The sequence below is a fragment of the Squalius cephalus genome (genome assembly GCF_949319135.1).
Source record: "Squalius cephalus genome assembly, chromosome: 3".
Lineage (NCBI taxonomy): Eukaryota > Metazoa > Chordata > Actinopteri > Cypriniformes > Leuciscidae > Squalius > Squalius cephalus.
The window spans coordinates 49,784,336-49,800,520 of record NC_137124.1 but is presented as its reverse complement, the minus strand read 5'-3'; the positions used below and the strand labels follow the sequence as shown (position 1 = coordinate 49,800,520).

Genomic DNA, 16,185 nt, shown 5'->3' with positions numbered 1-16,185 from the left:
TATGAAAATTTTTTACAGTGTAGTGTGATGCTGAATAAAAATGATGTTGTAGGGATGCTCATAATTAACTGGTTAACCATCAACCGACAGTGAAAATATAGCCTACACTATAAACACTATCAACATAAACACTATAAACTTAGCTATATGCTTTTTAGTTCCCCTCACTCCACAACCAATCCAGTCAATTTAAAGGTGGGGTAAGCGATATTTGAAAAACGCTGTTTGAAAGTTGGTTGGACCGACACAGCCAGACACAACAACAAACGTGTAGCCAATCAGCATTAGGGGGCGTATGACGGTGGAGGAGAGCGTAAGAGCAAGAGAGAGATTTGAAGAAATACTGTAGAAAGAGAGATGGCTGAGAGACATTACAAAAGAGAAAAGCTCATAAGACTGGAAAACGAAGGGTTATGATCAGGAAAGAGCTTTAGGAGAGCTTTGGAGATGATGAAGAGAGGGGTGTGTTTGTTTGGGTTGATTTCAAATATCAAAAATCTTCAGCAATGACTTTGAGAAATACCATACTACACCTTTAACTGTATTCAGAACAGAACAAGAATGAAAAATAAAAGTAGCTATATAAACGTCAAGCCAAAATGAATTAATTTAAAGTGAAACTGAAACAGAAACCGGCATTGGGCTCGCGTATATAGCATACCTCTCTCATACGGCACGAATCCAAATGTTTCCATATTCGCAATGTATTTGGATGCTAAACTATTATGTACTGTATTATGTAAACTATAGTGGTTCAACAGATCACAAAGCTCACACTTTGGATCAAATTATGGTTTTGAGTCACAGTTCGGATCATTTTTCGTATCAGCAAGAAAAAAAAATAACTGGGGGGGTAACAAATGTTACTTTGCTTTCCAGTTGTTACATAAAGCACACTTTTTGATACCACAGCAAAAACTACCTAACTGATCAAGTTACATCATTAAAGGCAAGTGAACAGTCGGTTGGTTCAGTTCGATTGTAAAGATCCTTAATCAGTTAGTCGAGTCGAGTCGCACATGTACTTCACATGAAGATGACTTCACTCAATGTAAAGGGGTTCCAAATCAGCCATGCATCCTACATTTCAGTTACAATGATTCTTGAGAAGATGGTGCAGCAGTCCACTAGGGTTATTAAACAGAGCCAGTGTCTCTGTCTGTTTCCATTTAAACTGTTTGGTTGGCTGTCAGAGTCTCTTGTCTGATATCTGAGTAAATTACATTTTTATAGTCAGGTGTTTTGGCACAATGATTTATGTTTAATGGCTAAAATATTTAATGGCGGCCTCCATTAGCTGCAGTGCCCTAATGTGTTCATTTAATACTGCTTAATTTGAAAACATTTTAACTAGCAGAGCTTTGTTTTATTGGAAAATAGGGTGCCAATGGTTTTGAAATAGTGATCCAAAGAAGAATGTATTAATGTGGCACTCAGCACATAATGTAAATGTCTACAGTATATGTTTGTCTGTCTCTCTTTTATATCTATCTATCTATCTATCATACATTTGTCTACACATTTCACTTCAGACAAGAACGAGCACCAATTTGTTCATTTCCTGCATTGGTTCCTCCAGCCCTTTTGCAGTGATGTGCTAAACAGATTTGGGCACTTTTAATACAATTAGAATGATTGATAATAAGACTTTAATAATAATGATGTCACTCTTTTATTAGGTGCTTCAGCCAAATGAGATGCAGGAGTGAATGTTATGTAGCACCCTCTTCCCTCTCAGTAATGACGTACTTGAGCTCTTAGGGCGGGTACTTGGGTTCAAACTTTGCAGTCTCTCGACTAATTATAAGGGAACTCTCTTAACACCCTTTAGCACAACACCCTATTTCCTCTGTTTAGCTATAACCATGCATTTTATGAGAATTAATTAACCCAATAGAAATATTCAATTTAACTTTCAACCAAACCAATCAGTAAGACTTGATGAAATCACTTCAAGTAAACGATTACAATGTTTATTAAAACAAATATGAATTTAAATGAAAAATATAAAATATGAAACAAAAAGGAGAATAAATAAACAGTAAACTACAATTAACTGCCTATTTTAAAATGATCACAACTGGGCAGTTAGGATATTAATATGAAACACAATCTCGGATTAATGTACTTTTAGAATTGTATGTCAACCTACAGATGAATATGAATTTGGCAGTTGAGTATGACTGTTTTACCCAATAATAAATCAAATGTCTCTCAATATGGTTTTTACACTTTTTTTAAATGCCCATCTATTCACATGTAGGCTATATGAAACTTCCCTTTAACAGAAAAGGAATAATAATAAATCAAACTCCTCTTAGGAAATACAATGGCAGATATAATTTGACGGATAAACACATTAACTCACGTGGGCCCACACACACACACACACACACAATCACGCTCACCCCTCGCTGCAGGCCTGTAAACCGTTGCTCGCGTGCGTTGTGGCCGAAAAACAAAAAGATAATTGGCCGCTTCACTCCGAAGAGCCAAATAAATATTAAATGGGATACCTTAACTCCTTAGTGAAGAGTCCTCCCTCGTTAGGAAACTTTAATCACTCAGTTCTCACTGATATGCGCGTCCTGGCGATCCTCGCGATCCCCCGTTGCCAGGGGAACCCTGAACCTCTCGGTGATTCCGGGCGCTACCTGGATGTTTGATCGTGCAGTTTCTCCTTATCACCGTTATTCACGCTGATATTTAAAGTCCACTTTAGCATTTAGCTACTCAGTCACTATTTCGTTTGTAGTAAGCACTAACTCGTCTGGAAGTGTACTGACAAACAGAAAGTTAACTCAGCTTTCAGCTTACAGCCAGCGAACCTTGCAGAAACAAAACAAATACTGCTAAATAAACTGTTTCAATACTTTTCGTTGCTCAAAGAAAAATAAAATCAACCAATCCTATTCACCAATGAATAACGGACAAACACTAACTGCTGGTAAAACCCACGTTTTGCACATGTAAATTACAACCAAACTATAACACTAACGATGCTTTTAAAGGGGTAGATACCCATATACACATTGTAAAGAACTATGAATTCAGTACCCAAGAAACATTATTATTAAGGGTCCTAAATACTTTTGTTTAACTGTGAGGAGAAATCCCAGGGTTACAGTTAAGTATGGACATACCGTCACACACACACACGCGCACACGCACTTTCAAAAGAATCCACAACCACACTCAAGGCAACATAATGATTTACATATGAATTGTGACATTCAACAAATGTGTGTGTTTGTATGTGTTTGTTTGAATATGTCATATGTACGTTTATAGGTGTGTGTGTGTGTGTGTGTGCGCATGCGCGTGATGCATTCATGTGTATTTGTGTGCGCTAATATGCTTATGTTAGCATGTTAGATGAATGTGGAGGGTGTGTGTGTGTGTGTGTGTGTGTGTGTGTGTGTGGATGTTTAAATATTCATGTGAAATTGAATAAAAATGCAAATTTGCATGTCCATGCACATGTTGTTTGTGTGTTTGTATATTCGTGTATGTGTTTGTTGTGCACCCCTGTGTAGAGTGACACGATTTTATCCTTGCAGGTTAGGACAAGGAATGATAAAGGAGAGGGGTGGAACTGCAATTTATGACAAAAACGTGTGAGTGTGTCTGCGTGTGAGAGAAACGCAGAGACAAAGAGGCTTTTGCAGTGCTAAGCTTGATTCCAGACAACTCTGAAGAGCAACAGTGCCACCTAGCTTGAAGAGAGAGAGAGCGAGAGAAGATAGTGCACACACTAATTGCCTGGCTGTACAGAGAATAACATGCTCTCTGAAAGTCTGGAGGATGCAATTGTCCTGCATTTAGCACAGAGATGTGAGAAATACTTTTACGTACAAAAACTGCAACAGTATGGGTGTTCCTGTTAGTGCTGAGCAGTTAGTCAGTTCAGTACCGATGGCTGTCTGACTGACAGGCAGCTGCTTTGGAAGACTTGAATGCGTAGGCTATTTGCTTCTCATGGCATGTGTGGTAATGCGATTGTGCGCAAAAATGTTCGAATGCACTTCCTGGTCAAAATGGCTGTCTTGGTGCAGTGTTCTTTTAGAATGATTTATATCAGTGTTATTTTAGGTTTTATTGTAGTTTTATTAATATTTTGAATAGCTTTTATTTTTATACTTTTAGTTGTCATCTTAATTTTAGTTTAATTTTTAGTCATATCGGAATGTACTTTTGTCATTTATTGTATTATTTTTATACTGCCATTTAGGTTTGATTTTATTTTATTTTTAATTTATTTCCAGTTAATAATTTTAGCACTTCAACTTAAACTCATTTTAGTTTATTGCCAAGGCAACATTTCTAATTTTTGTTTAGTTTTTCAACTATATAGATTTTATTTCAGCTTTATTTCAATTACAGTAACAGAAGTGTTTTTAATTGTTTCATTTTTAAAAAGTTTTAGTTAACGATAATAACCCTGAATTATATACTATTATAGTATTTATTAATGTTTTGTTATATATGTTTTTTTATTTTAATTTGTTTAAATTTAAGTGATTTTGTCTTTAAGTTTTAAATATTTCTATTTGACTTCAATTTATTGCTATTGCATTTTAGTTACAAATTTCAGTTAGTTACTCTCTCATTTTATTTCTAAATATTAGATAACGTTTTTTTATCTATTATTTATATTAGATTTTATTTCAGCTTTAGTTCAATAACCTAATAGTTATATAGTGGTAATAGTTTTAGGGTACGTTTACACGACAACGATATGTTTAAAACGGAGAAGTTTTTACTTTGAGTTTTCCCCGAACAGACGGCACCGTTGTCTAAACAATCCCCATTCACACGGATCCGCGAAAAAGACTAAAAATGCTGTATTCTTCTGCCAGGCCATTAGATGACGATGAAACACTATAGATTGAACACGTAACATGCATGTGCATGATGTCATCTTCAAAGATTCACGTTTTTGTTGTTTACACAAACCGTTTTCAAAAACTTGCACTTTGAAACCCGTTTTCAAAAGTTTGCGTTTTCAGGCACCCAAAGAGCCGTTGTCGTGTAAACCAACAGCCAAAACGCATAAAAAGAAAGATCGACATATTAAAGTAAACACAGTTGAATAAAGGTGGGATAAAAAAATAAATACAGGATTTCTGGATAAGACCCTGAAGTATAAAGCCTAACAGATCTGTTCAATATCTGATGTATATTATTAACAACAATAATAGCAAGAACAAGAGAAACATTCACTGCTCTTGTGTAATTGTTATCAAGTGTCGACTACTGAAATCTTGGTTTGTCACAACCGTAGTTTTACATGTTGTGTGAAGTGAGCAGCATACATCGGTTGTGTTGTGTAACCCTGTGAATGTGGTCTGTGTTTTACAGGGTCTTCTGAAGAACCCTGTTCTTGCAGTAGTTCTGGACCAGAGGTTGGAGGATACTAGTCTGTCCACAGCGCTTATCAGCAACTTCCTGTTTAACGGTCCCGAGTCCAAGCGCCCAGCAGGAATGCCAGCCTTCGACTGGCGTAACATCTTCATCGCCATCAGCCAGATAGCACAGCAACTCACTCAGATTCTACGGGTCTGTTTTCTACACTGTAGTTTGTTGCAGGGCTGTTCAGAATTGAATGGAGAATGCATTTCCATTCATTTCCTGAATTTCTGTTGATTTTATATTGAAGTATAGCAAACAGGATGCAGAACTGTAATTCAAATTTGCAAATTGAAATTCAAAGAAATGGCAAAACATGTGCTTTTCCACTAAAAGTTTACGTTAATCAGGACAAACTTTGAATGTTTGTTTGAAAGTACTGTAGGCTTTTAAATTTCCCAGAACTGAATGGAGAATGCCATTTCTTTGCCTTTCAATTCCTGAATTTGAATTGAATTTGAACTGAGGTAGCAAACAGGATGCAGAATTTGTCATTCAAATTTGAATTTAAGGAAAAAGAATAAACTGAAATTTAAAGAAATGGCCAGAACTGTAATTTCTTATTAGGCTTTCTTAAGTTCTTAATGGCAAACTTTAAATGTTGGCTTAAAAAAAAAAAAAATAACTCAAAGTTTGAATGTTATATAGGCCTTATGTCCCTGCATGCCATTACCTTTATTCCTCTTACAATTCAAATTCCAATTCAACATCCTGTGAAGCATGTTGCCAATCTCATGAATCGAAAACGAGACAATTCCTACACTCTGAATTGCTGGTTCATCCATCCATCTGTTTTGCATGTCTCTTTTGATTTTCTCACAACAATTAACTTTGTTTCATTCAGAATCGCTGCTTTTCTCTTAGCCTTTTTCAGCCTTCCTTTGTTCTGATCTCTTTTTACTCTCTTCACCGTTGTCTTCCCTCTTTTATTCGCAATTTGTCTGAAATTCAGGCAGGATCAGGATGGTGTAGACTAGGGCGTGAACAATCTGGGCAGGCAACTAAAAAGTTACAGGTTTGAGTCTCACAAAGGTTGATCAGTGAGCCAGTATGAAGGCACTGAACCTCTGATTGATTCAAGCACACTGAAACTGTAATGGGTGCGCTCTAAAGGCCCTTTCATATGATCCCACTCTATAGAGCAAAGAGTCAAGCTGTATTGTTGCACACTAGTCAAGCATTGTAACGCTGAAAGTGCAGCCAATGATCACAGTGATTCATTTGCATGATGTATCATTTTGTGATCAAAACCAATCAAAGCACAAAAGAAGAGAGACTGATCTTGTGCGTATCTAGATGCATTGAGTTGTACAACAAAATGCTGAATCCTTGTCATGACATTCAGAGATACTGTGTGGTGGAAATCAAAGCAGCACATTACATTTGTGTTGACACAAGCAATGGAGCCCTAAATATGTGGTACAATTACTTTAAGTCTGTTTAAATCATCTGATAAATGACTAAAGGGATAGTTACACTGGCTACACCAACAAGAAACATTGTAGAACAAAACATTTCGAATATTAAAATATACTATATTGGTCTGGTTTTTACAGACAGGGCTTAAAGTAAACCGGGATTAGGCTTTAGTTCAATTAGGGCACTTAAGTAGCTTTTATAAACATGCCTTTGAAAAAAAAATTAGTATTACTGATGTGCATCTTGAGACAAAACAATGGCACTCACATATTTTGAAGACATGCCAGTGCAAGTTGCTTTCAGTAAAAACAGCTCAAACATGCATTTTAATCTAGGACTAGGCTTAAGCCTGGTTTGTGAAACCGCAAGATTAATATATAGAATATTAAAATATAAAATCTATTCCAGTTTTCTGCAGCACTACAAACCATGCAAGTTTTCTTGTTTTTGAAGTTTGTATTCTTGTAAATTTTAGGATGACCAAAAGCCTGTAAGGACCGATTGTTTCAATAACACATTTTAGTAGTATATCAATAATATCAAATCACCAGTAAAATCTGTAAACAATATCATAAAGTGATTAAACATTACCGTGTATATCATCTTTAAACAGTATTTATTAATCTTAATGTAGAAAACCCACCCATCATTACATATTTTTTTTGGTTTTGTAATATTTCTACTCCTCTGAGAATATAGTTTTATTCTGTTTATACCCTTAAAAAGGCTTTTGATCAAGTTACTCCAAATTTAGTTTAGTTAGAATTTTTGTGTCTTAACTATCTTATTTAGTTTCTATTTTACATTGTAATTACCATTACTAAGTATGGTTTTCAACATGAAAATGTGAATTATAAATTATATAAAAAAAATATGAATTATATTTATAAATTAGAATGAACCAAAATGTTAACAGCAGATAAAAAAAAAAAAAAAAAACGTTTTATATTAGTTCATGATACCTAATTCATTAAATAATGCTAACAAATTAAATCTTGTCTCAAAAAGAGCTCAAATGATGTATTTGGGTTGTTCCACTGAATGCATGTGCACAAGATTAAAGACTGTTGTGAAGAGCAGATTATGTGTTTTCTAATAAGATGTTTGGCTCTTTTACCATTCAAAGTCATGGCATTTTGTCAGTTGAAGTTGTCCAGTCTTGACATGTTTTATGGTTCTTTATTGTTCAGCTTGATTGGATGCTGATGTTTCCTCTGTTCTCTTTCATTTATTCTGTACTCTGTTTACTCTTATTCAATCTCTCCATGGCTGAGCTCAATCCCAAACTCTCCTTTGAAGATGCTTCTCTGTTCTGCCTGCTGCTTCTGTTCATCGTACACCACATGAATCCCGTTCTTCACTGTCAGATTCAGATGCAACAGAGGTGCTGAAAATGGTGTGTGTGTGTTTCAGTGTTTTGATCTGGATAAGTTTGAAGGTGTCAGCAGTGAGTCTGTGCTGGTTGAGCAGTCTTTTAAGCTCCTGAATCAGGACAGGTTCTGGGCCGGACTGGTCTTCACGGATCTCTATGACACCAGTGACCTCCAGCCTCCACCCCACATCAGATACAAGATCCGCATGGAGATCGAGGAGACCGAAAGAACGGACAAAATCAAGGAGAGGTTAGAACAAAAAACACTATACGATAACACTATCACCATACGGCAGCTGAAAAAACATGAAAAAAAAAAAAGCTGAGGGGCAGTGAAGACATTTTATATGAAATGAAATTTGTATTGTTCATTTGCATGGAAATATATATATTTGCCCAAACTGGTGGAATAACTTACACAATACAACTTATACATATATTCACATATATTCGGTCCAAAAACTAAACAATTATTCAAAAAAACAATCGACAAAGGGACAAAATGTCTCTTAAAAACATTTTTAGTTGCTCTCGGTACCATGTAGCGCCTTCCTGATGGCAGTTTTTCAAATTCATGGATGTAAAGGACATTTAAGATCATTGATGCTTTCTTTATAGCAGTGGTATTCAGATGGCGGACCCCAGCTTGGTTCTATCCGTTCCATTCATGGTCCATATTTGCTGTATTTTATCACATCAAAATAATGGGAAAAAAAAAAATTATTTATAAAGAAAACAGATATGTTCTTAATTCTGAGTATCTGAATTTTTATGTAGGCTTGTCCACTGGTAGCGTACATAGGAATTGACTTCAAATCAAATCTACTCTTTCCCCACCACTGACTAAATTTTCCGGCTATCTATGTTATCACTGATATACGGTAGGGGGCGCTATTACTCATCTTCTGAAAGATTACAGAATCTATGGATCAAAACACAGACGAAGAAGAAGAAACCACACAAGTGACATAATATTGCTTAAAGGGGTCATAGAATGAGAATTCAAATGTTCCTTGATCCTTTGACAGTTAAGAGTTCGTTATACAATAAGTTTACCTTAATACCCTGTAAGTTTCAAAACTCAAAACTTTCTTGTTATTCCAAAATAACGATAATAATTCCAGCAAACGACAGGATCTAAAAAGTAGAGACTTGTGACGTCACACTTCAGCGTTGGCCCCGCCCACTGGAGCATTAGTGAACAGTGACATGAGAACGAGAAAAGATCGACAGGATCAATAATACCATTACCTTCCAAACGATCCTACTGCTAGGATAGTGAGTTTTTTCCCCAACAATGTGAATGTCTCAGCAGTGCATTATTTGTTTGTATTCGGTTTATTTCACTGGATTATTTGGTAAATTTCGGCGGAGGCTTTGCAAACAGACTTTTACGATATGAATCTGCCAGCAACACCACAAACATGTAAGTAGTCATGTTTATTCTAACGCCTGATCTGTGATCAGTGATTTCTGATGTAATCATTCGAGTTCAGCTAAAAAATATCTCTCAAAATATCGTTCAATACTGTTTATGCATGAGTAAATCAAGCCAGTGACTAAACAATCAACTTCACATCGTTTCTCTTAGTAGGATGAAAATAATCTTATACTGTGATTAATTTATATAAAGAAAGCGACCAAATAATGCCCTTTCCAATTGCCCAAACTGTCAATCAAACAGCGCAAGTTTATTTGGACACTTGCTAAAACTCATTGAAATCAATCATCACAAAATCATGACGCTGTTACAATGCACAGTACAACAAAGCTTTTACTGTATTTACAGTACATCGTGTTTGCATTGTTATTTGGTGAAAGCCAGAGGTGTAATTTCATCCGCGATCAACAGACTGTCTGTCATCTGCTCAATGTTCATCACTGCAACCTTTCATGTGATGGGAATAGATCATTATGATCAATACTTTTCACGATTCCTTAATCTCGATAGCTGTTATAGTAAAAACGTAGTAAAAGTTTTAGAGAGAGTTCCACATGTAATACTAGCTATTTCATATGCAAACATGTCAGCCAATCACAGCAGTGGGCGTTTACACTGAAGTTTCTCAGCAGACACGCCCCTTCAAACAGAGTGTTCAAATCAGAGGATAAAATCAGGCTTGGAAAAATTCCAATTTTTTATGTTAAAATCATACTAACATTATAAGGGCACCCCAGCACTGTATAAGGTTACTGTAACTTTAATAATGTTTATTTTAAACATTATAAAATAATAAAATAATCCAGTCTATGACCCCTTTAAAGGGAACCCCGGGTTCATAAGACTTGCTGAAATATGTAGTAGAAAACCCATGAAAAATTTACATTATTTAAAAAATCCACATAGTTTTATACATATTTTGGACATTGGGTGGCACATTTTAGGTGCACAGTGCATTCTGCGTTGATGACGTCAAATGGTTGCACTCGGTGAGCTACTAGCCCTACCTGTTGCTATTTTTAATGCAACACATCGCAGAAAATAAAATACTGATATGATCTTACTTTCATAAACTAAAAAAAACATGCTTCAAGTATTAAAATAATAAACTACTATATACTTTTAAGTTCACTTGTAGTACAAATGCAGCACAAATGAGAAACATAGTTGTGAATTACTGTTACACTTACAGTAGCCTATACTAAGGGCGTTTTCACACCTGAAAGTCCGCACCAAGGTCCGAACCAAAGTTTATGTTTTGATACATTTTATACATTCGGTAAGTTTTGGTTTGGTTTCACATTGCAATTATGCGAGTGCACTAAAGAACTTTACATGACATACTTGCGTCCTGTCGTCATCATCTATGTGGGCAGCATCTTGACATTGATTGGTTTGTAAACGGACATTCGTTTGAGTCTGACGTCAGCGTGTTGTCAATTCGGCAGGTAACTTTGACAAGAATGAATGAACAGACGCATATCGTTGCCACTATACTGTTATTATTACGGCATTAGGCTACTACCTGCAGCACCAACTATACTCGAGGCTAGTTAAAATTCGCCAAATGAATGTCCTCGTTGTGCGAACATTTTATCGTTGCTGGCAGGAGAGGAGAAGACTGCAAGCAATCCTGCGAGAACCACCGGAACTTCCTGTAAATGGTCTGAAAGTCCGAATCATACAGAAAATGCTTTCACACTAGAAACGAACCAAACCTTTGTTCAATTTGATCCAGACCGAGACTACCTCTTTTTGTCTGACCAAATTTCATCTGTTTGGTTCGGACCGTGGTCCGGGGGAGGTTTCACGCCTGTAATTTTGATGTGGCTCAAACTGAAAAGTCAGAAAATCCAGACCAAACAATGTAGGTGTGAAAGGGCCCTTAAACGTATACTTTTATATACTAAAAAGTGGGCCAATTTAGTCCCAAACAGTATTGAAATAATACAAGTATACAGTACTTCTAGTAGATTGATATTAGTATACTTACTGCATAAAGTATACTTAAAATATGCTTGAACATTACTGTAGTATACTTAATAAAATGAACTTGAATTATACTTTTATAATTATAACCGCATTGTTTTAGTGTGTATCCCTTTAAAATGCAAATGAGCTGTTGCTGCCGGCACAGAGGGCGGACAATTACTGCTCTGTCAGGACAATTTCATCTCACAGAATGATAATATCAGAACAGAAACTCTCAGTAGCGGTTTTTATTTTGACCCGGAGTCGGACAATAATGCCCACAGAGACAGAGAATATATGCTGTATGGAAATTGTACAGGTATAGTCTAGTTTAATTACAGTTATAACTTATTTTTCATCTTGCTTTTACCCACTATTAGTACAAGCCTGTTGTAGCGGACCGTGTCCGAATGATGGCCACAAATATATTGTACATCACACAAAAGATGAAGTGTTAGTTTTACTCCAGAGAATCACTGTAAGAGCTGAATAAACACAGTACACGTGCACATTAAAGTCATATCCATAAACTCTCTCTCTCTCCCTTTCATTATCATCAACATACACAGCGAAGAACACAAAACACTTGTTACAACTAAAAGTAAACAAATATATGACACCTTTTCAGTGGGTGCTTAATAAACTAGTAAACTTTATATCTGTAAAACGACTCGATGTGCGCGCTCTAACTCATAAAGTGCGCACTCTAACTTTAATTTCTGCCGTGATCAGTAACGTTAGGCCTATCGATCCAGAGACACGAACAGTTGTACTGATCCATCCTCGAGTAACAATGAAGACTGCTGTTCAGTCTTACAACAAAACACCTCAATCGCTTTAGAAGACATTCTTGTCTACAGCTGCTCCGGTGTCGAAACAATGGCGGACTGTGTCCAGCTCACTCAGGGCGGGTCTACGCTAAAACTGCAGTGTCAGTCAATAGTCGTGGGAGGGGCTTGTGCAAAAGCCAAACCAATGACAAAATTCACATTTAGGAGATATAAACATTCAAAACTTACAGTCCCTCACTTCCGCTAAAATTGATTACGGATTTTTATGATGTCACCATGGACTTAAGCTTCTCATCACATCTTCTGTCCAATCAAATGCTCTCTAGAATGTAAAGCGTCCCGCCCCCTATGCTATAAATAACACCTGACCAAAGCGACTGTTCGTTGACACGTTGTGGAGCAATATGTGATTTTGCCAGGGTCGAAATTCTCCCTGTCTATCAGCAATGATATTCTTCATTTCGTTTGTTTGTCAAATAAGAGTTGCCACTGTTATCAGTTGCATGGATACAGTGTCTCTTGTGGCTCGCGCACAGTCTTCACTCGGACGCACGCTTCAGTCTATCGCCGTTGGTGAGACTCTCTGTTCACGCCGGTGAAATCACAAAACAAAATGCACACAAACATGCCCCTTCTTGATATACAAACACTGATAAACATATTCGGTTTTGATAAAAAAAAAATAAAAAAAAAATAAATAAAACCTATATGAGTGCAAATTAGACCCCAGAACCTCTGACAGGCTTGTCAAAAGTATTAACCCTTGCCCATGAAAGCACACAAGCTACAGTGGCGGATCTATGGATTTATTCACATGAAAATTCTCGGCACTAACATATATCAGTACAGTAGATCTCATTAAATTGCAAATTAAACCCAATATACTATTGAAATTGATTTCTTGACATCGTAATGTTATTTTTTCTGAAAATTGTTATTGTACACATATATTGTACATATGTCTTAGCATTTTATAGTAACCTCCCCCCACACACCACTTTTTAAATCAAAAATTACGCTACTGGTTGGAGATGTGATCGGATTTTGGTTGCTCGAGTTTTATTCCGTTTTTTTATTCCCAACTGTAAATTGGTTAGGAATGAAATGACTAGAATTTATTCACGCCTCTACTATTGAATCTAACGTATCACCAGCGCTCGGATTCACTTCCATGGTGCTGTCAAGTACGACTTGCAGTCTGTGAGGTAAACTAAATGCTATTGGCTATTTGAAAAGGGGGAGGAGCCATTCAATATTTTTTAATATGCCAATTCAGTGGAAATGACGTCAACGCATCATACAAAGCTGTGCGTTCCAAGGCACTTCAGTGGGTCTTTAAACTAAAATGAAAAGTAATTTTCCCATTACAGTGCAGTTGTACCATACCACACATACTGTAAAAACTGATCAGTAAGCATGTGCTGCTACTGCAGCGGGTTTACTGGAGATTTGTGGTTTTGTGTTCATGTGTGTTTTAGGTCCTGGTCCCCAACGGCCCGCGACAACCCATTTAATGACCTGCGGTACGTGAGAGGAGGGTTTGTGTACCTGCAGGACATGGTGGATCGAGGAATCACTAAGGTCCAGACCGGAGTCAATCAGCCGCTCGGAGTATTCGCACAACAGATGCCGTACCCATGTTACATGGACGACGTGTAAGCAAAACTGTGTGTGTGTGTGTGTGTGTGTGTTTATGAGTGACTTCAGCAAAACTGCCGTTTGGGCGTTTTGTCCGTTACTGTGAAATATGAGAAATTATATAGACACTGATGGTCTGTGTTTTCATATGCTATTTTGGTGTTGAGAGTGGGATGGTAGACCATGCAGAGAGGAAAGGGATGTTTTTCAGTCGATCTTACCGCATAATCAACGGCTGTGATTCATGGTTGAAGTAAATGTCAAATTAATATTGGCCTTGATTGGTTTTCTCTCTCTCTCCATCGGACTGAAAAATCCATCAGCGGGGGATTGTGTGCATTTGTTTATTCGTGGTGACGTGAACGTCAGAGCCACTGCTGAGCGCCACTGTGTTGTTTTAAAGTGTTTATTGATTCGTGTGAAAAGCTGTGTTTTATAGATTTGAATGAGGCTGCTTTCATGAAACTGAGACATCATGCCTGGGGTCTCAAACTCTAGCCAGGTGATATAATATAAGTCTCAAATATAAGTGTTTTTGCTACCATGTATCTTAATTTGGTACCATGTACAACATGTCAAGTTCTGCAAGAGATAGGATCCAGACGCAAATGAGCAGACCAGGGTTTTTATTAACAAGGCTGAAGACTTGAGACAACAGGGAGAGTGAAGCGTGAAACACAGTTCAAACAGTAGGGCAGGGCAGACGACACAACGACAGGCAGAATGGGTGACCACTGAGACGCCAGATGGTAATGACTTTAATGCAATAGAGGCAGCTCCGAAGACCAGACAAAAACAGGAACACAAGGAACTCGTAGCTCGATGTAGGTCTCAGATGTTGCACCAGTCTTGCCGCCAGGTAGAGACTCACAGAACCAGAGGCTTGAAACAGGAATTAGATAGCTGCACCAGTCAGGCTGCCAGGAAGTTAAGAGTCCGTGGCCAGGGAACTCGGGATACAGGGCAGGAACACACAGAATAACATACAAGACGAGACTCAAGACAAAACAGACAAGATAAAAGCAACAATAAAGAATCAAAACTAAACTGATAAGATCAAAGATAGAGAAACAAAAAGGTAGAGAAATAAATAAAAGTAAACTAATAAAAAAAAAGTAAAAAACTTTGCTAAGTTGCTAAAGAGAAGCAAAACTTCCACTTGACAGGGAAAATAAGAACTGTTTTAGAAGAAAATTCTAAAACTAAAGAGAGCTAAAGAGAGTTAAAGCTAAGCAAAACAAAATAGCAACAAGGATAATCTTTGACACGTGAGAACAAACCTCATTGGTTCTTACAGAAGCTTAAACTGAGAAAAAAAAAACTCATTGGTTCTCGCACATCAAGCATGTGTGCATTGATGAATGTTTATATGTGAACAAAAGTCTAAAATAAATAAATCATGCCCATTGTCAGGAAGAAGTTCATTAGGACAAAGCTTGCAATGCAATGCAATGGACAATACAATGCAAAAAGCAGGAAAAAACCCCCACAAAACGCACTCAAAAAACTAGTCAACATTGCAGTGATCTGGCTTGCACTGCAATTATCCACTATTATAACAACATCTCTGGTTTTCAGGAGGAACAAAACAGCTTTTATTCGGCAAGGATGCATTTAATTGATCAAAAGTGACAAGGAAGACTTTTATAATGTTAAAAAAATATTTAGATTTTAAATAAATGCTGATCTTTTGAACTTTCGATTCAAAGAACCCTGAAAATTAAAATGTATAATGGTTTCCCAAAAAAATATGAAGCAGCACAACTGTTTTCAACATTGGTAATAGTAAGAAATGTTTCTTGAGGAGCAAATCAGCATATTAGAATGATTTCTGAAGGATCATGTTACACTGAAGACTGGAGTAATGATGCTGAAAATTCAGCTTTGCGTCACAGAAATAAATTAAATTTAAAAATATATTAAAATTAAAAATTATAATAATATTTCTCTGCTTTTACTGTATTGTACTTTTGTACTTTGTTAGCACAAGAGACTTGAACATGAACATGAAATAATATTACCGATCCAAAACTTTTGAAACGGAAGTGTACATTCTATTTTTTTGTATTGCTTCTAATTGTTTATGCATGTAACAAATAATGTGTTTTTTTGTTAGGCGTTTTGTGTGTGTGTGTGTGTGTGTG

At 36.7% G+C, this 16,185-nt stretch overlaps 1 protein-coding gene across 1 annotated transcript in view; it reads left to right on the top strand.

The window, feature by feature from the left end:
* Positions 1-16,185, top strand: part of LOC307155611 (phospholipid-transporting ATPase ABCA1) — a 208,836-nt gene that overhangs the window by 70,461 nt on the left and 122,190 nt on the right. Inside the window, exons 11-13 of the mRNA XM_079866407.1 lie at positions 5,362-5,559; positions 8,242-8,450; positions 13,882-14,058. Of these exons, the coding sequence (XP_079722533.1) occupies positions 5,362-5,559; positions 8,242-8,450; positions 13,882-14,058 (584 nt within the window). The remainder of the gene's footprint in view (positions 1-5,361; positions 5,560-8,241; positions 8,451-13,881; positions 14,059-16,185) is intronic.